The following is a 21,748-nucleotide window of genomic DNA, read 5'->3' on the forward strand; positions in this document are numbered from 1 at the left end:
ATAGCAGCAGAGAGAATGTCAGAAAAAGTCAAGGAGCACACAGGAAGTCTCATGGAATGGCATGTCAAGCACACAGAGTGAAATAATAAATGAATGACAGCCGTGAGCAGCAGAGTGGATCAATAGAGAACCCGTGTTGGCCTGATGGGAGCCCCGGCAATTCTGTCCTCGACACAACTCCTCTCCTCATTTAGAGCATTTCACCATGGTAACTGGTGATGGAGGAAACTCTGGAAGGGCGGTCCATCTCTGTAAATAGAGGATCTTCGATCGATTGGGAGTCCCAGCAATCGAAACATCAAATGTGACATCCAACTCATAAACCCAACTTTATTTATTTCTGCACCATGATGCCAAAAGGTCCCCATACAATACATTCAGTATATACATTTGGCCATGAGGGACTGTACAGCGAAGTGTTATAGTAGTGCATACATATGTGGCACGAGAATGTACACCAACCAAAAAGATAACAAAAAAAATCATACATGCCACTTTACAACAGTAAAGCAATTCACAAAACACTGGGGGAAAGTCAATGGAAGCTTAGAGGGAACAGACACACACACACACAAACACACCTTTATGACTGCATCATCGTGTTGCCACACAATAACGCACAATTTAAGACACTTTCGAGGGAGGAGGGCTCATAAAAGAAAAATCCAGATGTGGCGAGTGCCTCGCTTTCTTTTGTCCCTCCCGCGTCTCTCGGGGGTTCTCTCGTTTCTTCCCTCACTTGCTTTCTTTCGCCGAGTAAAACCAATCACTCATCCAACCCCATAAATAAAAGCCTCCTCTCATCTACTGATCTGCAAACATAAAGACGTCTCATTCTTTTCTGGATCTGACATCCATCTTCTTTCCTTGAAACATCCTGTAGGTCCACTTTAACAGCTCACTTCATGAAGAGATGCCGTCAGAGCATCGCCACTCATGTCACTCCTCCTGTTTGTACCATCACGACTGTCATAAAGATTTCTTTAGAGGCACCGCCCCCACCTTTCAGGGACGGCCATTGACGGTTGCATAGCACTCAGTAGAGATGTTTTTGTTTTTTTCGTTTTTGACCTCTCCAAACCAGCGGCCGTGCAGTTTGAGACGGTCTCCCTCCAACCTGCTCATAACTGCAGCTCATGTGGCTTCCAGCAGACAGGCTCAAAGACTGAAGTAATTACGATTCAATATTAGCAAATCAGGAAAAAAAAAAGAAAGACAAAAGAGCTCCTAAGAGCTGAGTTTTTGGCAAAATTGGATTAGACTGGAGGAGGAACTGGAAGGTGGCACCAGCAGAATTGCAAACACACCTTAACCACTCTGCATTCAGACCACACAACAGTGGCTGGAAGCAAACACATTTGCACGTCTGCAGAGCTTAACAAGACGATGAAGCGTGACGGGCTGTAGGTGTGGGGGTGTCTCTGGACGGGACGGGCTCCGAGGGGATCGATGTGAGGACGCCGCCTCCGCTTACGCCCTCGTTGGTCAGACGATGCGGTGACTGGTGCTTTTAGCACAACGGAGAACAACTTAAAGGCAAAGCACAACAGCAAAACCAGGCTGGAGGGAAAGGCTCTAAAGGGGCCGGTCACGACGGAGTAACACCACAGGAAGAAGGACCCCAGAATAAATTACGTTCACAGAACCGTTGCTCAAAGCAGGATGGGAACTTGGCTGATCTAGCAGACTGACTTGCCCCATGCATTATAAGGCATTAAACGAACATCTGTTACCGACATCACACAGCATCATAACAGTGACTGTACATACAACTGCTGATCAGAGACAGTTTTTACTTAATCTTTATGATTGCATTAAAAAAAAACATTTTTCTTTTTAACCAGTGACTAATTTAGGCGAACTGGGAATGTCACTGGGAGAGCAGATCAATGCCTGCAATCCCATTGTACCTATTGATCTGCAGGGGGGGGGGGTGAAATTGATTTTCTGAGGTAGACAATGCAGGCATATTTCATTCTCCTGATGCAAAAGCATTCTACATGGGGGTGGCGGGGGCTAATTTGGTCCACTGGTTCAGGCTCTGGTCTCCAGCCTGCGTCGGTCGGTCGGACGGACGGGTTGACCCATCCATCATGCTTTCCTGCCCGTCTCACCGCTGTGGTACTTACACTGTCAGTGGTGTGATGCCCCCACTCAGTGATGGATAACAGACAACATGCACTATGACAACATAGAGAGATCATCTGCCGGCTCACAGGCTCCACGTTTGTCTGCACCCTTCATGCTCTCTGGGTTTATTCAATATCCAGGCTGCAAAACGAGGCCCATGTGGACAATACCGCTAAACGCGTGTCGTAGAAGCCGCCTTCCTCACAATCCTTAAGTCCCCATGAAATACAGTTTCAGCGTCACCCAAGGACAGTTGTCCTGGCGTGCACTCACAGGACAAAAAATAAGGTTTTGGATGACACCAGTGACAGAAAACATGTTGTACCTCTGCTGTTCTTTAAGTGCTGTGGGCAAAATCCATGAAATGATCTTCAGACAGTCAGTCGTTGGTGTGATGAGACGCTGTCTGTCATAAATAAAATACATTTAAAAAAAATGTGCAGCACACTGTCGCTTTGAGAACGCAGGAGGCCTCAGAACAAGTCTAGAAACCGTCAGCTGATGGAGGCGAGTCGGGTCAGCGGTCAGTTCTGGGAGGCTACTCTTTGTCTTCAAGTGACAAGAGCCAAAGGTTGGCTGCAGACACGAGAAGGGCGGAGCCATGGACTGTCCCAGCCAGTTCTGCATCAGGCGGACCCAGAGAACTATAGTGTCCTGATAGCTACGGGATACAGCAGGGACATGTGTTCAGCCCCTTTGATGGGCAGCTTGCGGCTGGAGTAGAAGTGGATGATGTCAGGCACGCTGTCGAACGGGCAGCTGTTCTGGCCCAGGATGTACTTGTTCTCCTTGGTGCGCGACAGCTTCATGTGCATGAAGCCTTGGCTGCTCCTGGAGACACACAAACACAACAAACAGAGCAAAAAAAGGCTCATTTTGGGAAGAATACATTCACGTAATCGGGGGAGCAGGTGAGTCTGAGACCAAGGGATCGTTTTGGGACCCAGTTCCTTCAAAAACAATTAGAAGAACATTTACAGTTTATCCTTAAACGGATTACATGCTAATCTGTCTGGCTGATGTAAAGACATTTTAGTCAAACATCTTAAAAAATATATGTCGAGCCTCCTTACTCCCCTGATAAACGCTCACACCAGTAAGCGATGGTTTTCGGAAGAGCCGGATTACCCCTGATAACTTTGATATCCACCTGAGGCCCCTCTAAAAAGCAGCTCTCTAAAGCTTTAGCTTCCACATGCAGAACAGAAGGATGCGGCTAATGAACCCCCAAGATGAATCACTTAAGCTGCAGCAATAAATGCACGGCAAATTAAAAGCGCCCTGTGTGTTTCAGGAGGCCTTGGATCGATACATTTTACAGCTTGCCGGTAATCTCTACCGCTTTAAATTAGAAAATGACTTTTTTGAAGTGAAGTGATCTGACTGTAAGCTCTGGAAAGCAGGCCTGGTACAAAGCAAGCGTTCCCTGTAGCCTTTAAATACACACTTAGGATAATTTGTCTAAGCAGAACACATTAGCATAATAGCTTTTTTAATCAGTAGCCAATGCTTTCAGGAAGTTATGATTGCTGTTGGCAGAGATGTATGACCAGACGTCATAGCATGTCCTTCACATTTTATAAGCAGCTGTCTTCAAGTTTTCATGCTCTTGCTTGGTTTTATGCTAAATACTTACGTACATACATTTTAACATGTTCCTGTGACATTTTCTGGTGGTGGAGCACATATATATTAAGAAAATTAAGCTTAAAATAGCATTTTTGAGTATTTAGTAATGTTCAAAAAAGTTTTTAGGTAGGTGCTACAAGGTTTTAGGTAGCCACAAGCTCGCCACTCTGCTCCATCTGTAACATCCATTTGTAGACGACTAGATCCGTGTACGTCCTCATTTTCCTCATCCAAGCTGGCAGAAAACTGTATGGCTGGAAAGCTTCAATATTAACACTTTTGGTAAAATAAAATAAATAAATAATTTTGACCATTTGGTTGAACTGAAAATGGGATGTTAGGGGCTGTAAGGAGGGCTGCAGGAGAGCGTGTGGAAGGAACGCTCTCAGTTATGGGTGATGGGAAGGGGAGAGGTGCTGCTCTGTGCCAACGGTCACTCCCACAACTCAAAGGCAAATCTCTAATGAACTGCTTTGCAAAAACTTGGTCCTATTACACAGGTTTTAAAAAAATTTTAGCTAAAAAAGAAAAAAAAAGCCTGGCAAAAATCATAATCAATAGACCACTTGGAATGTTTTTAGACAGGCTCAAAAGACGGTAGGAGTGCATCTTTAATGACTGCAGATACGCGAGGTGTAGAGACAAACTTGTTTCTAAAAAAAGAAAAAAAAAGAAAAGAAGTAAAAGTGGTCATTTTTTTTAGATAAAATAAGGAGTCGGGAAAATGATCCACCTGAAAGTGTGAGCACATGGGGCTTTGACAGCACACAGCTGCCACACATTCAGTTAAACTTGGGCATAGGATTACTGCTAGTGTGGACGTGCAGGCTAAGTGCATGTAAAATAGCCGGAATGTCATCAATACTTTCACCAGCAGTGGGTGTTGATGGGATTGGGTCATTTTGCAAACTACAGACAGCTGTTGTTTAGACTTTTTTATGTAATCCAGCTGGAAATGAAAAAGAATTCAGCTGTTTTGGCTGACTTTAAAAAAAAATCTTTATTAGTTCTCTTGTAAGCAAACCCTTCTTGTAAATTACAAGTAAACCCTTTTATTACAGTATCACTGCTTGGTAATTTGTAAGGATTATATGACTTGTGGATTGCTTTCTAGTACCTGCAGAAGTGGAACATAAATGTGACAAATGGATGCCATCTTCTTTTCAGGATCCAGGAAGAGAAATTGGGATAAAATAGGAGGCTGACGTGGAATAAAACAAAGTAACTGGGTTAAATTTAAGAATGTGTATCAAGAAATCTTTTTAACAAACTTTGCATTTAAGGATAAAGCCGTAAGTAAGGGTGCTATTTTCTGTGTCCAATCAGACAAATATCAACATATTTCAAGCCTAAAAAGCCTTTTTTTTCAACTGATGTAAAGAAAATGATCAGATTCCTCCATTACTGCACCTCTGGCGGCCAGATCTGGGTTCATCATTAAAGCATTCATCGTGATTTGAGCAGAGCTGGAAAAATGTCCCTGCTGCAGATCTCTCTACTCTGATGATTCTGCAAGCAAGCACTACCATCAGTGCTCATTTTCAAGAAAAGAAACAAAAAAAAACTCTCCCGGCAAATCGCATTTGATGAATCCACACCAGGGGCGCGGGCAGGACGGGCTCAGGTTACACAGAGACACACTCAAAAAGGCAAACACATCAATAGCATCATTTTTAGATTCCCAGCTGGTTTTCCAGTTGGCGATCAGGACTGCTTATCGTGTTGCAGTCCTGCAGAGACACCAGAAGAGCACTGCACTGCTGTTGATAAAATGGATAGGAAGTTTTTCTTTTGAGCTGACTAGCCTTTGTGTTATCATCTTGTGGTCATAGACCTCTATTTGTGTTATCAGAATAAATCCCACTGGGAAGCCCTGCTGCCATGTTTATTAAGGATTATGACTTTGATTTGAACCAAGCAACACTCTGAGGAGGATTGTCTGACAGCTTTCTCCACCCTCACATATTAGTTTATTTTGCCTTTTAGATGTCGAGTCTTTGGTATCTACAAAAAGGGATACAGACATCATCCTGATCTCTCTGAGGACCGATGACTGTCAGAACCAAAATAAACTTTAGTTTTTTCATGTCTGCACTCTGGCATCCAACAGATTCACAGTATCCACTGGTGGAAGGCCAAACAAGCTGTGCTGAGCTCTCAAGAGATGACAAACAGGATGATGCAGAGCTCTCACAGACCCACAGTGGGGGTTTCAAATGTTTAAATGGAGTGGGGAGAGGTGTGGGTTAGGAGGCCAAAATGGAAACAAATAAAACAAAAAAAAAACCTTTCACTAAAACTGACCAGAAAGATTTCCGTTCTGACCAGAGGACTGGTGAGCCTGGAGGTCTCAGTAGTGGCTGTCTCTATCAATAATGCAGTACACATTGATGCCACCTCATGGCCTCATGCATATTTCAGGGAGCTCAGACATGGAGGCTCTACACCTTGGGTGTCCACTCAACTTGTGTGGGGGGTCAGGACTCACGACACCTTCACTTGTAGGGTAATAACCCTGTTCTCTGCCATGAGTCCAATCATTCTCTTGGATTCCAGTGACTGAGGCGCGTAACACAATATTCTGTCTACTCGACTTACTGTATGTTTACATGTAAACACAAAGGAATAAACCTTCAAGGTTCTGTTGTTTGCAGATGAGCTGTTTGATCTAATCTCCACAATACACACACAATGTAATAAGTTGGAAGTAACTTACTACAAAAGCAATAATTCATAGTAACATATTAGTATTTATAGTATAAGGAAATAACAATAGACCAAAACTAACACCTACAGTGTAATTGTTCGATGCAGTAAGACCATGGGCCAATAACAGATTAAAAAACGCCTCATACAATCTTTTTTCTTTTTCCGCTTATGTTGGTCACGTTAAGCCTTTCGAATTTATTTGATCTTAAATTAATGAGCCTAATATCCTGTTAAGCTTCAAGGAGCCAAACACATTTCATCTTGTGCTCCTACTAGGTGCATCTACACTCTCTATCTTATTGTTTCAGGTTAACAAGTGCAGTCATTTTAACTTGATTTAATTAGGTAGAATTTGTTTTAATCTTTCTGAGGCATCAGGTTTTGTTTTGAGATTAGTTTACCATTTTCTTTAAAGCATAAAGCCTATTTTTTCAGACTTATATACTAAAATGACTAAACCTGAGGTTCGGTCACCTAATTGCTGTAGTGCTTTCACTTTTGGAAAAATTACATTTTTAGTAACAATTATTGAACAATATCAATGTGGCATGCATTTGTCACATACATGTTTAACTTCTGCAGGTTCTAGAAAGAAAGTAATTAAAAGTAATCCACAAGTCATAATTCTTACAAATTATGAGGCAGTAATACTATAATGAAAGGGATTACCGTAATTTCCGAACTACAAGCCGCTACTTTTTTCCTGCGCTTACAGCCCTGCGGCTTATTCAGTGACGCAGCTAATTTATGGATTTAATTAGCGGCAGCCATGTACGTACTTTCGAACTCAGTGAAAAGTTTGAATTCTTTGTCTAACACCAAGCACAACGCATTTATATTCAACACATCTCTAAGCAGCCAAACAGCATGGAGTTGACTTCAGGTCTTAGACACTTCAGTCATGGTTCAACAAAATGAAACACGCATGCCCGGCCGCATCCCAGAATCCTTTGGTGCCATTAGACCCAACGTGCACCAGATCGCCGCTACAATATGATGAAGCTTTCAAGTTAAAAGCAATCGTTAAAAGCAGCGTAAAAAAGTCCACCGTCACCAACGGGTTTGGAAAAGCCGGTTTGCTGCGTGACGGAGAGAACAGCGCATGGAGTGAATTTACACTCCATTTACGGTTTCCTTAGAAACCGTAAATGGAGTGGAATTTTGCTTTGAACAACTCACAGCCTCCGTGTGAGCTGGAGACATCTTCTCCTGCTGATTGAGCTGCGGGGCCGATGGCAGTCTGAAGGCTCCCACACGTAACAACGCACCCGCCCCTCATACACAAAACGTACAGTATTAAGTCCGATTGCTTTGCACAGAAACGATTTGTTCCGTCCACTGGCGCAACGGGGACGAAGTGCTCCTCCCTGAAGCCGCCCTGGCCAGAGGTGTCGGAGTAGATAGGAAGGGGAGACGAGGAGCGCGCGGGGCGGGAGCGGAGCGCAGAGGCGTCTGCGGAGTGCAGAGGCTTCTGAATTCTGACGCACGCGCCGCACTGAGGCGCGCGTATCGCGTATCGCGCTGAGGCGCGCGCTTTTCAGTCGCCGCTGCTGTATTTTACCGGTGTGTTTTTTTAACCAGCCCTGTTACTCCCATAACGCTGCCGCGACACAAGCGGAAGGAGAGCTGTACCCGTTCACCCCTCCATGCACTGCTGATACTCATTCTTAAACACGTACAACAGTATGGCGAGCCGGGCATTGGCCCCGCCTTTAGCCCCTAAGACTCATGGGAAATGTGGAATCGCGGATGTAAATTTCCTCATCATAACTGAGGGATGTAATATTGATTGTATGGTTACTGTTTGTTATTTTATGTATGATACCTAGATTGTCAATAAGTAAAAAAAAAATGAAATAAAAACACCATAACTGAGGAACTTGTGAACAGAATAGAGGTCCATGCTGTTTGGCTGATGTAGATACACTCAAATACATGAGCCAGAGGCAAAGCTGGCACCACCCACAATGTGCTAATGAATTACACTCACTCTGGGATGCTGTCCGTGATCGGTTGCGCGGCTTGTACTCTGACGCGGCTTGTGTATGTATAAAACTAATCAAACATGTGAAAATGGGTGGGTGCGGCTTGTAATCAGGTGCGCTTTGTAGTCCGGAATTTACGGTACTTGTAATTTACATCAACAAGTAATCTGTTCCGTGTTACGGCCTGGAAATAACGGTGGTTATTATAAGGGTGTGTGTTGGCAAGCAAAAAGAATCAAAACTAACTTCATATAAACACATCCAGTCTGTCTAGTGAATTTGAAGTTGCAGTTATTCATTGATTTGAAAACAGTGATGAGTTCACGAGCCGTAGCTTTTTCCAGGCTCAGAAGTTCCAACAATGTCAGTGGAACCCCATTTGGCTGGTAATTTGTTCGTTTACATAGAAGAGTATTAAGTCCCAGAACAGAGCCTTGTGGAATCCCCACAGGGCATTCAGAATAAAGTGACACAATGCCGCTCACATACTATTAGTGTCTTCTGTCAGTCAAAAAAGATTAAGCCATAGTAATGACTCATCTCCAAAGACAGATGTAGTCAGTTAAGACAGGCTTAATGATCTACAACATCAAACACTGACTGAAAATCAATTTGACAAAAAAAAAAAAAAACAGTTTTCCTAGATATTTTTAAATATAGCTGAAAAAAAATCCAGAAAAATGAAAAAAAAAACAACAGTATTTTAATTTTTAAATCCTGTGTATTTTTAATAAAAGATTGTGAAATAGATTCTCCAGCTGCTGTTATTCCCTTTAAAGTGCCTTTACTTAAGCCCTTTATAACAAACAACATCCATGTATATAATAATATATTACTTTTGCCACACAAAACCATTCATTCATTCATTTTCTACTATTTTGTCCCTTTCGGGGTCACGGGGCTGCTGGAGCCTATCCCAGCCACTTATGGGCGAAGGCAGGGGACACCCTGAGCAGGTCGCCAGTCTGTCGCAGGGCCACAATCACACACACATTCACACCTATGGACAATTTAGAGTTTCCAATTGACATATGAAGCACACAAAACCAAACTTTTTTTAATTAAATAGTTATTTTCCGGAGTTCTTTTCCAACCCTGCATCTCTGAGACACTGGCTTTCACTCCACATTGCCGGACTCGGCAGCGTGTCTGTGTTTCGTCCACGAAAACAAATAACATCTGCACCTTTGCAAAGAGGGACGTGTGTATAAAAGTAAAGTATTTAAGCAGATCACCGCTAGCTCCATGGAGTGTGTGTGTGAGTGTTAGTCTGGGGGCGGTGCTGGCAGTGCAGACTCCTCCTGCAAGGGGCTGTTCTCATTGGTCTACGTCAGCTTGTGAGATACCACTAGTTTTCGTGGGTTGGGAGGGGCTCCGCTTTGGGGTTTTTTCTCGTGAGGAATGAACATTATAATACATTTTAACGCTCAAAAACGCTGATTTTGCATGATATAGGCCCTTTTATTGAAGCCTACTGAACACCACAGCCATAAACTTCCAGGACTAACCCTGAAAAATGTCCTTAGCAGTGAAAAGGCCGTTTCTGCTGGGTAAATGTTTAGCTTTGGGATTTCTTTACTTTTCTCTGAATCATAGAGAATCAATAACTTCATAGCACAAACTCCCAAAATGGCGTTTCTCCTGTTTTACTCCCTGGTTCAACAAACACAAGTCAGAGTGTGACGCAGTGTTTATCAGGGAAGTCCCTAAACTCCCTTATTATTGTGGGTCTGTTTGATAGATGAAGATTCAAAAGCTAGAATTTCTGTAACAGCTACAAAGAATTCTTTGGGTTCAGAAATGTCCCATCAGAATATGACGGTAATCTGGCATTTCTCTGAAACCTAAAAATAGGTCATAATAGAAATGGTGTACTTAGACACTTTTTCTTGTCATCAAACTTATTTAGCCAATTAACTGATGCAAGAGAAAAAGCAGTGTCCTTTCTATTGTCATTATATATCTAACAAAAGACACTAAATATTATATTTTTCTTATAATTCTGTGACCCACATTGTTTTTCTGAAATATAATGATCATTGATCATACAACAAACACTGTTACTTTAAGAGAAACTACCTACATTTATTTATATTTTGTTTTTAAGTGAGAAAAACATGTTTAAATGTGTTTTAATGGATCTGTTTGGACGATTCATTGAGAAATTACTGACCAATTTCAAAAAAGTTAAATGTGGATATAATTTAAAGTGAAGACTTGCACCACATTTTGTCCGTAACCTTTCACGGCAATCAGGAGAGCGAACAGGAAGCAGGAATGCCATGAACCAGGTTTTTCATAAAGATGAGATTTTATGCGTGTTCTACCTAAGATCATTCATTAGTGAGCTTTAGAATTGATCCTACAAATAAAAACAGCTTTTGAGATCGTTACTATTTTTTTTTAAAGACAGCAAAAGAAAACCACGGAAAGAGAAAATACGGAAATGAAAGGAAAAGTCTTGAAACTGATTTACAGCAAAAACATCTTCAATAAAACCCACAGAGGAGAGATGAAAGTGCCGTGCATGGATTCCAGCCGTGCTCAGCCACAAGCCTTTATTGATGATCTGACAGGAGCCAGAAACAGCCAAATTAATTCTGAGGTTTTACGGGACACAGTGTCTGCTCAGATTCAGGCCGATGCAGCAAAGTTGATTACAAACAAAATACACACTGCAGACACACAATGACCCACAGCTGAGAAAAAGGTGGACGAGTAAAGAATATCCTGAAGAGTAAAGAGTAACGAGTAAAGAATATCCTGCTAATATCCTGCTATGATGATTTAATCTTCTGACAGTAATATTACTATATATTACAGAGTAATATACTCTGTAAAACTATCAAATGAATGAACTCAGTAGGGGTGGGATTATATAAGCTTGCTTCTTCCCACTCCTTTTCAAGCAATAAATCAAACTCTACTTATACTTCAGTTAATGATCACTGTATTTAATTGAGCAAATGTGATTTAAGTGACATTTTTGTTTTGTTTTCTGTCTTTTTAATCTATGCATTTCATCATTTCTGTAATGAGTTTGATAAATATGTGTAATTTTTTTTTTATTGCTTTGACTACAATGCTTGAAATAAATCAATAAAAAAAAAAAAAAAAAAAAAAATATGTTGAGCTGAGCTGCATTTTACTTTTTAAATTAAGTGATAAGCTTAGAAAAGTTATTTCATAATGAAGTGTATCTTCCCTAGTGATAATAAACATAAATTTAAAGAGAATTTGACATGATCTTATAATAATGAATCTTTATTTTGATCTGGACAGACACAACAGAACTAAAGGTGCTGTAAAAACAATAATCATCTTACAGATTTTTTTTTATTTAGACAACTTTGCATAGTTTTTTTTATAGCGCAGTGTTCTGATTGGCTTTAGACTTTGTCAATCAATCGTTTATAGAATATGCTTACCACACCAGAGTTACATAAATCTTCAATCACGATCAAACATTGGCTTTTATTCAATAATACTAGACTTGGTTTTCTATGAAGGTTTGAATATTGAGAGTTTAAACGACAGAAAAATGTAAAAATGTTCATATCCATCTGAGAACAATGTATAACGTGGGTAGTGAGGACTTTGACTGCATAAAACATTTGTAATAGTACTTAACGGATTTCACCTATCGCAAGCTATCACGCAACTTCTGTGATGAACAGTGGGACACTGTACTCTTCAAAAGCTCACTGGATGAGTCCTGAACACCAAAAACAAATGTTTTAAAAGTATATTTCAGAAATAACATGGTATATAGTAGTAAATAAACAAGCACTTGAATGTCCAGAGTATTTTTTGTAAGAGAAAATAAGAAGCTACACAAAGAAAAGCCTCCTCCTTTGAGAATGATAGAAACTCTGTGCTCCATGAGCTTTAGATGGAAACGTCTCTCCCACCAAGGATTTACAAGGTAAACAGTGTTATCATGTCCAAAATGTTTACTTATCAGACACAAAATTCCCTAAATGTTTGAGTTTTTTGGAATATTAAAAAAATGAAGTGAATTGTACAGCCAAAATTCACCAAGGCTGATGTCAGAAACCGTTTAGACGGCGTTTCTGACAGCGTTTCAATGGTTTTTGGTTCTTACACATAGTGGTGAAACCCCCCCCTACATCAAAGCTGCACGTTCTTGTCAAAGGAATGGGATGTGACTGCACCACTGGCTGCTATGCTGAGGAAACCTCGTCCAAAATGTCAGCATGTAGACTAAACCAATCAGAGCTGCTGAACCCTCTGCTGGATGGAGCAGAGGTCGCCAGTGAAAGGGCGCTTAAGTGAGTTATGGGCAGATCAGGAAACAGTGGAGCCGCCACTGTCAGGGGGGGAGACCTAAGACGATGTGGAGGGCGAAACATGGGGAGGACAGAGGTGAGGTATGAAGCGGGGGAGGAATTATGACCAAGCAGAAAACGCAGAGTCAGCAGACAAGGGGGGTAGATTTAGTTCATTGCTTCATGTGAGTGCTCTGTGTACTAACATTGGGCCTTCCTGCAAAGACTTGTGTGATTTTTTTCCTGTGTGGATTGTGTAAGGTGCTGTCTGTCCTTACTTGAGGGAGAGGGAGTAGTCATTCTTGCTGGTCTCGCTGTTCCTCACCAGGTAACTGGCCTCCTTGCACAGCCGGAGCAGGGACTCTGCATCTGTCCTGCTGATGGCTCCGTGGTACCAACTGCAACCAGCGGGGACGGAAAGATAACACAATCATGCGGCATAGAAACAAGCGAACACAAATCTGGTTTGTTCTTTAACCCAAAATGAAGTCTGACTCACAACTGGCTTTCCAGAGGCATGGAGGGGTCGATTCGCTCCCCAACAGGGGAGCTGCAGTGGTCCAGTGAGGTCATTTTGGTGTTCACCAGACACCCGCTGGAGTGTCGCTGTAGCGGGCGACCTTTCCCGTCCTTGGTGGGAGACATTCGAGGTTTATCCACCCCGTCAAACTGAACTGTAATCAAGAGGAATGCAGCGGTGAAAAGAACTGTTTAAAAATCCACTCCAATGCTCTGTAAAAGTGTTCTCAGTCTTTTAATTATGATGATGTAATTTTTAGCAAAAAGAAGAAAAAAACGTCATTTTCTAGGACATAGTTTCTGCAGAGCGGCAGGAGTTCTTTAGAAATTCACCTCTAATTTATGGACCGGACTGTCAGCGTAGAGCAACCCCGCCCCCCCTTCCCCTCCTCGTTGCTGATAGCTCTCGGTTGATATGCTCTCCCGCTAGCTAACAGCACCTCCCACCCCCCACCCAACATTGGAACAGTATTGGAGCTATCCAGCCATACAGTTCTGAGCCAGATGCCAGCTCTGACTCTAGTCATCTACAAGTGATGCATCAGAATGGAGCGGAGCAGCCCATCAGGCAAATTTTCTACGTCACAAAAAAGCTTTTCAAACGGTATTTTTTCATCTGCTCCTGATTCACAAATGCAATTTTGAGCTTAATTTTCCGTCATAAGAAAAATGTCACAAGAACATGTTAAAAAGACAAAAAACATGATTGTTATCGTAGTAGGTCTTACAAATACTGTACTTCCTGTAAATTTAACTACAAACCACATTCAGATCACTTGTGTCAACCTTAAATAATTAACCATTTAGGTTTCTTAACTGTAGAAGAGTGTGGGAATAAAAATCTTGGTTGTACTTCCACACGAGCACACAGGTGAAGGACAGGAACACACAATGAAACAAACACATCAGTGGTTTGTCACTGTGTACATATTCCACTGCAGAAACATACAAGCATCCTAACAAATCCGTCGGCTTATAAATATATTCATATCTGCTGGAATATGGGTGAGCATGCTCGATCTTTGGGAACACACAAATGTACAAACAAGCATGCCTGAAAAATTCATCTGAGCAAACCCCCCCACCACCCCCCAACACACACATAGACAGACACGGACATGAAGCTTCTGCAAGTTAAACATTAAACTGGATGTCCAGGCTCCCACGGTCAACTGTGACAGGACGAGGGGAGGTGGCTAGTGACATGCAGGGGCTTCTTGGTGACCTGCGCTCATGACATGACTGCTGGAGGTCAGTGAGCTCATTCCCAGACAAACACACACACACACACACACATAGACACATTCACATTTGTTCAGGGAAACCATACAACAGAAGAGATTACATTCATAAGGAAAAATGAAAGTGCTTCTTTGCCAAGGGTAGGCGACTGAGCGCCTGGACAGCGAAGGCTTGAGAGGTGATAATGAGGGCTGGTCCTCTGGGTTTGAGCGACAGGAATCGAGCCCCGTTTCCTCAGTCATCCATCATTGTAATTTATGTCAAAACACTTCAACCTTTGAAAGGAAACAGTATTTGGAGCCGATGACAGTCTCCTCTGTTTGGAAATCTTTAGTTTGAGATTACTGCCTGCTTCACGGCTTAAGGCACAGACGTTGGAAGGGGTTACTGCGATATGAAGCTACACAGTGTCTGTTGCTGATGCTCGCCCACTAATAGCCAGTCTTGGATCCCGTGCTTAATGACCCGAGCTGAACAAGGCCATCAGTGTACAGACAGAAAGGCACTCTGATCTTAACGGCACGTCGATAGAAACGAACCCACGTCTGTCTAGACTCTACTTTCCACTTACAGGATTGCATTTCAGCGTGCAAGCTAGCCCAGCGATCCTGTATCGGAGTTGAGGGTGTTCAGGCTGCAAATGGTGAGACACGGCAAACGGAAATAACTTCATGATCTGACAGGAAGGGAACGATTTTCTAAAAGTTGGAATAAAAAAAAAACTAGATATAGGAAAAAAAAATCTTCATAGGTGATTTTGTGATCTCAAGCTATAGTAATTCAGAAAGTACTCAGCATAAATGATTGATTATTTTTTGATTATTTTCTAAGCACAATAGTCTGCAAGGGCTTTAAATTTCATTCAACTCCAGGGTTTTTACACCCAGGATAAATGTTAAAAGTTTTAACGGAGGTCAGCGTTACACTGTTACCTTTACATGCACGTTTGACAACAATGTGAAAAAGAAAAAAAAGGAAGCGTATCATCATTTTTTGCGGTTCATTTTTGGTAAATGGGGATGGACAGATCCTGTTGCATCAGTCTCAACATTTCTCAGCCACTATTATAATGTCTTTACACAGAGGGTAAGGCTTTCTGTTCCATTGAAAGAAATGGTTGTAAAAAAGTTTTTTAAATTGATGTTTCTTCAGATCCTGGTGTGATGTCTGGCCTCGCCACCAGGGGCTCCCCTTAACCTCCCTCCTAAAACCTCCTCTTGAACTCGTTGGCCTGAAGCTTACCGTAGCATTTTCCACAAACAAACTCATGGAAATGGTTATTCCAAATGACTGATTGTTATCTTGGCCTCTCCACATCAGTTCGTTATAGGTCGCCGTTCGAGTCAGAAAATGACAGCCAAATCGCAGAATTGCAAGAAAGCTGGGCAAATTGCGGCTCTGACCTCAGACCTAGAGAGGGGAGGGAGCTGCAGCTCCTCTTCCCCCAGCCTGATGCTCAGACAGTAGGCGGTCAACTGATGGTCCTGTGATGCACGGAAGCCCACAAGAGAGGCATTATAAGTTCCTTTCTCTTTTGCACAGTCCCTCCGAGCATCGTGTTAACTGTCTGTAATACAAAACGAACAGGGTGAACATAAAGTATTTGTGTTCCGGAAAAATAACAGTGTTTCTATGGAAACTGACCGTGGGGGACACAGAAGCATGCTTGCTCCACTCAGCCACTGTCAGTGCTGACAGATCACAACATGAAGGTGCAGCCAATTGCCCACCCTCCATTGCTTTCAGGTCCCCTCTTCATGTGTGCATACATCCGGCACTTACTCTTCTTTTTCATCTCTTCCTCTCAGCCCACATTCCTTTAAGCTGTCTTTTCCTTTTGTGCTTTCTGCTTGTCAGTGACAGAGTGACACGAGGGACGTGTGTGTAAAAAAAGTAGACAAAGCCAGGATGCTTCAAGAACCGATCAACTCATTTTTCTAACTAACTGCACCCGCTGGATGTCTTCAAACCTGACAGGATTTTTTAAAGACTTGGGCTACAACAGAGAAGCCAAAAAAAAAAAAAAAAGCCTCCGTTCTTATGTTGTGAGGAAGAAGAGAGCCTCGTTTGCCCCTCGCACATCGTCCGTCTGTGTCATGTGCGTCTACAGCTCACTCAGCCTTCAGTGTGACCTCAATGTTTCCCTGCACAAATCCTCCTCTTGCAGGAGGACAACTATCATCGGCCATATTTGACCTTCTTTTTGAGTGGCTGCTCTCAGAGGATCCAACCTCAACAACCTTACCGGTCAGAGCTGAGACCTCTCTGCAGGGAGGCAGTGTAGTTCCACAACACAAGAGTCGCGTTTACAAAAGCCTGCGTGTGAAACAAAAGCTATCATTTTGTTTGGTCAAGTGTGAAAAAACTCCTGCCTGCTGCGGCCGTATCACCTTTGCTTGAGCTAGTTGAATTATATTTCAGGCTGAATCTAAGTGGCAGCGAGGCAAACCAATTCCCATCTTGTTCACCATTGCGCTCGGTCCGAGATGTAGCCGACAGGAGATTGACACGAGGATTGGCTCGCAGGAGAACAAAAGCCTGAGAGGCAGCTTAAGGAGGAGGAATGGGCAAAAGCGCACATACACCGACCGGTGTCTGCCCGTGAAGACAAAGTGAAATGTGCAAGGGGGCATCTGGGTGTGTTATCAGCCCCTGTGCTTGTAAAAGCACAGCAAATGGAATCTGTGTATCAGATTGAGCTGTCAGTCAGACGGTGAATGATGGCTGAAAGATCCTTCCCCCTCAAACACCCATCTTCCTTCAGAGAAAGCTACAAAGAAACTGGAAGAAAAGAGGAGTGGGAGGAGGAGCGCTGAGGTGCTCAGACATAAATATGTCACAGAGGACGTTTTTCAGAGCGCTGTAATGTGATGGCACACAAAAGAGCCCAGCTTAGCTCAGCACAACGACAAAATTATGTCATCATTCCAACTGGACTGACCGTGGATGTAATGAATATAACGAATGGACATAATGCAATGAAGATAATGAACCCATTGCACGCCTTGGCTGCTGAAACCCAAATGTGACAACGTTCATCGCTGAAACCATCCCATCCCCAGCTGCACGCACTCCTGCACCAATTTCTCTAATTAAGCTGCTTAATTAATTCTCATTTGCTAATGACACTCCCATCAAAAAGGATGACATCGCTGAGGGATGACTGGTGTCGTCGTCTGCAGCGTTGTGAGCTGAAAACTATGTTTTCCAACTATGATGTGGAATGATTAAATGCCATCATCAGAATGCAGTGAACACTTGGGCCATACAATAGACTGCTCCAATGATATTTTATAGATTAAACACAACAACAAAAACTACTCACCCTTATAAGGACATTTATTACTAACAGTGGAGCTAAAGACTTTCTGATTGTAAATGGCTTTGTGCCGTTAGGCAACCTTTTACGTTAGTAATGCGATGCACCAAGATGAAAAGACGCTATGAAACGCCACTTTATTTCCATGTTAAAGTCAGCGGATTCACCTTGATCATGTGAATGGTTAAAGAGTTAGGATATGTCAAAGAGCGTTTGTTAATGAAGTGTCACTGACGACATCTCCGGAGTTAAATGGTTAAGATTTGCTCCTTCATATTTGTCTGAGCCCAGGCTTCAGGAGTAACTCACAACATATGAGAGCTGTCACGGTTTGTTTGGGTCTGAGGTTAAACCAGCGCAATGTAACTGTATTCGCTAGTCTCAAGGAGAGCCCCCTCCCTCAGCCCCCCCGTGTCTGCCACACGGACCTCTGACCTGGAAGCCGTGGAGTGGGGCCACGCAGGCCGAGACAGATGTGGTATCGCTTTACAGCTGGACGCCAGTCCTAACCCCAGTCTCATCGTACGGGGCAGCACAGCCTTTCCCATGGATTTATGGGCATAAATCAAGTCCTGCCCTGTCCTCGCCTGTAGCACAGGGGTGTCCTCTTACATGGCCTCACTAACACTTTTCACTCTGCCTGGGGAAATCCCGTCCCTGACATTAGTTCTGCAACATCCACCCACTACCCTGGATAATTTCAGCAGTTTCGGTGTGAGCACGGCCTCCAAAGTCAACTAATTGATTAAAATAGGAGAATTGAATGCCCACTCCATCCACTGAGATGGTAAACTTGACCATAAGTCAACAATTGAGTTTATTCTTCAACTTCACGTGAGCCACTTGTGGAGAACAGCAGGTCAAGGGGACATTTAGGATGGTTATGAGTATGTTGACAAGAGGAAATGGGGGTCATAGTGAAAGGCAATTATGCATGCAGAAGGCAGTTCAGCACAATTAAAACTAATGAGGCTTCAGCTTCAAACCTGCGCAAGAGTTAGCGATTTTCTGCCACATGTAATCCAGATGGAAAAATACAGTCATTACAGCGCTAACGCCAGAAGTTGGACTATTAGGGACATCCTAAAAATGAGCAAAATCTCAAAGGGACCCTTGTCCAGATGAGTGTTATTCTTGTTAAACATGCTCAGTCGGGGTGGAACAGTCTGTTGTCAGCCATTAAAAACAAGTTAAGGAAAAACAGCACATGCAGTGTGTCCGGTAAATCTTTACTGAGTGAGCCATTCCTCAAAGAAAACGGAGAATCTGATGGATGGATGGATGGAGAGATAGATGGGGAGGAGGGCGGGGGGTAAATAATGGGGAGTTTGCTGGACAGTGTGAACACCAACACCCACCATGGTGGTGCTGGTCACAGCCTGTCTGTCCTGGCGACGGCTGAGCTGTCGGGGAAGGAGACTCCAGCTCCTCCGCCAGGGGAGGACTGGTGTTGAGTTGGCCGACAGGAGGAGGCCACGGTAGGTCCTTGATCACTTTAATCTCTACTGCATGTGCCGCCAGAGGAGAGATGGAGGTAAAGAGATGGAGGGGAAAAAGGATGGAGGGAAAGAGAGGACAGCAACAAGGGGAAATGAGACGTGGAGGTAGCATCGATAGAAGACACAGAAGAGAAAGAGAAAAGATAAAAAGGTATAAGTAAGACATACTGCACACAGGAGCAGAAGATGGCAGCAGGTTTACTGTGAGATCAAAGAAGCAGTAACACCTTCGGGCCAGAGAAGAAGAGAGTTCAACAGCACTGAAAAAGAAGTCAGGTTAGAACTTGAAGCAGATGTATCTCACTGTTTAGGAGATGAACAAACAGAAATTTAACAAAAGTTTTCTTGTTATTCAAACCGTTTGGGAAGTGATACTTATATTTGCTAAAGTAGATCCAATAAATGTGGTTTTTGTCCACCGTCCCACTAACGCACCAATGCGAGAAAAAGGGCCTACCTTAATTCTTTCTAGCACTTTAAATAACTAAGTCAAAGTCCCACTCCAATAATTTTTTGATCTACTGTAAAAGTGGTCTTTTAATCACGATTATGCCATTTTTAGCCAAAATCAAATAAAAACAACTGGTATTGTTTTCTAGGAAGTAGCTTCTTCAGAGGGGTAGTAGTTCATTTGACATCATCTCATCTGAGTTCTGGGCAGAACTGTTGGCAGTTAGAGCAACCTGCCCCCCTTCCCATCACCAATAACGGAGAGCTATATCTGTTTAAACGCTCTCCGTTACAGCATCTCACACGCTCAACCTAACATCCCTGGTGCAACAAAAATGGCGAGCAACATTAGAGCTATCCAATCAAACAGTTTTTAACCAAATGCCAGCTCAGATGAGGACAACTAAGACATGCATGGATGTAGTAGTACAAATATTTTTCAAGTTGAATTTTTACCTCTGATCCTGATTTACAATGATTTGAATGAATACGTACTCAGAAATACATTTGTATGCTCGATTTTATTAATTTATTTCCTCTATCATTAGAAAAATACCATAAGAACCTGTTAAAAACACCAAAAACACAATTTTCATGGGAGTGGGTCTTTAACACATATGTAAAGAAGTGTACAGCCATCCTTGAGTTGAACAATTACGATAATAAAGATGTTGCACAGTAAAACAACAAAGATCTTTTTTGTGTTGCATCTTTCAATAAACACACACCATTAGTTAGATTTGATCATTTTTTTCAACAGTATCCTGTATTTCTTTATCAGAAAGTGTAACTTCTGTACAATCCAGAGATATGAATGGTGCTGTGGAATCTGAGATGGCTAAGAAAATTAAAACAAATTTCCCAGATAAATGCTGGTATCACATGATAATACCATGAAAAAGCAAGACCCTTCTGTTGGAAAAGAATCAGTAAATGTAGCATATTTTTGCTGTCAGCCGGGCAAGCTAGCCAGTACCTTTCCAATGGGAGGCACTTGGCTGAGTACTTGGAAAATCCAGGTGTTTTTTTTGGCCTGAGAGTGTAAACAAATAAACTCTGTCACCACCAAGTAAGTTATTCACGCAGCATGAAAACTCCTCTGGCTTTGTCCCTAAAATCATTTACACCTTGTATTCACGTGAGATATGAAAGCGCTAAAGTGAGCACAGCTGCAGCAGCAAATGGAAACGTAATGCATGCTTGTTTGCTGAACAGACAACGGGTAATAAATGAGATGGAGAGGAAACATTTTGACTTCAACCATAAAAACCTAATAAACAAGTGCAGATAAACAGAAGCACTTTTGGAAAGCCTCTGCTTCCTCCAACAGATGTTGTGCTAATGTTGCCATGGCGATATTTGGATTTCTTATTAGATTTCAAAGCGAGAGTCGTTGAGAAAATCAACTTCACTACATCTGTGGATAAAAGCACCGCAAAAATGCTAAAGTTGAGCTCAATTACTGTTTTGGCTGCTGGTGCCCTTTGGCAGCAAATGCACAGCTATCATTACTAATGACAGCTGACTTAAGCTGCTGATAGGAAGAAAAGTTAAATAAATTAACTCTCAGTTCTTGTTTTTTTTTTTTTAACGTGTTCTGCTATGGTGGCTGAAAAAATGCACATTAAAGAGCACAGAAAAAAACACATGAGGGTGAGCACATCCTTACTGGACTGACAAGATCAAGAAAACACAATTGATCTCATTTTATTTGATTTATCAACTTATGTGCATGAGAGGGGGCATGTTTAAAAAACACAGCTCAAAGTTATTTTATGCTTGGGTCTATAAATAGCACAGCAGCAATTTCATATTACAGCTGCAAAAGGTCAAGAATGTTGTAGGCTACTTTTATTTGTTCAAAAACAAAACTGGAAAACAATCGTCTATTGGCAACTGTTACATAATATAGAAATAGTAGAATAAGTGCTACAAGTGTTTAGCATTGCTGAATCTATAAGCATTTGTTGCTGCAGT

General features: G+C 42.3%; 1 protein-coding gene across 4 annotated transcripts in view; it reads right to left on the reverse strand.

Moving 5' to 3' along the window:
- Positions 1 to 316: 316 nt before the first annotated feature.
- Positions 317 to 21,748, reverse strand: part of shf (Src homology 2 domain containing F) — a 100,017-nt gene continuing 78,585 nt past the window's right edge. For 2 of the 4 annotated variants that reach the window (XM_011493083.4, XM_011493077.4), the window contains 3 exons: positions 13,242 to 13,416; positions 13,021 to 13,140; positions 317 to 2,961 (listed from right to left, as the gene is read on the reverse strand). In XM_011493083.4, the coding sequence (XP_011491385.1) occupies positions 2,775 to 2,961; positions 13,021 to 13,140; positions 13,242 to 13,416 (482 nt within the window). In that variant the 3' untranslated portion in view covers positions 317 to 2,774. Of the gene's footprint in view, positions 2,962 to 13,020; positions 13,141 to 13,241; positions 13,417 to 19,180; positions 19,328 to 21,748 lie in introns of all 4 variants that reach the window. The other 2 variants (XM_011493076.4, XM_020700126.3) reach the window with 2 other exon arrangements.

Source organism: Oryzias latipes, chromosome 3, assembly GCF_053564925.1.
Source record: "Oryzias latipes strain Hd-rR chromosome 3, Olatipes_Hd-rR_3.1".
Lineage (NCBI taxonomy): Eukaryota > Metazoa > Chordata > Actinopteri > Beloniformes > Adrianichthyidae > Oryzias > Oryzias latipes.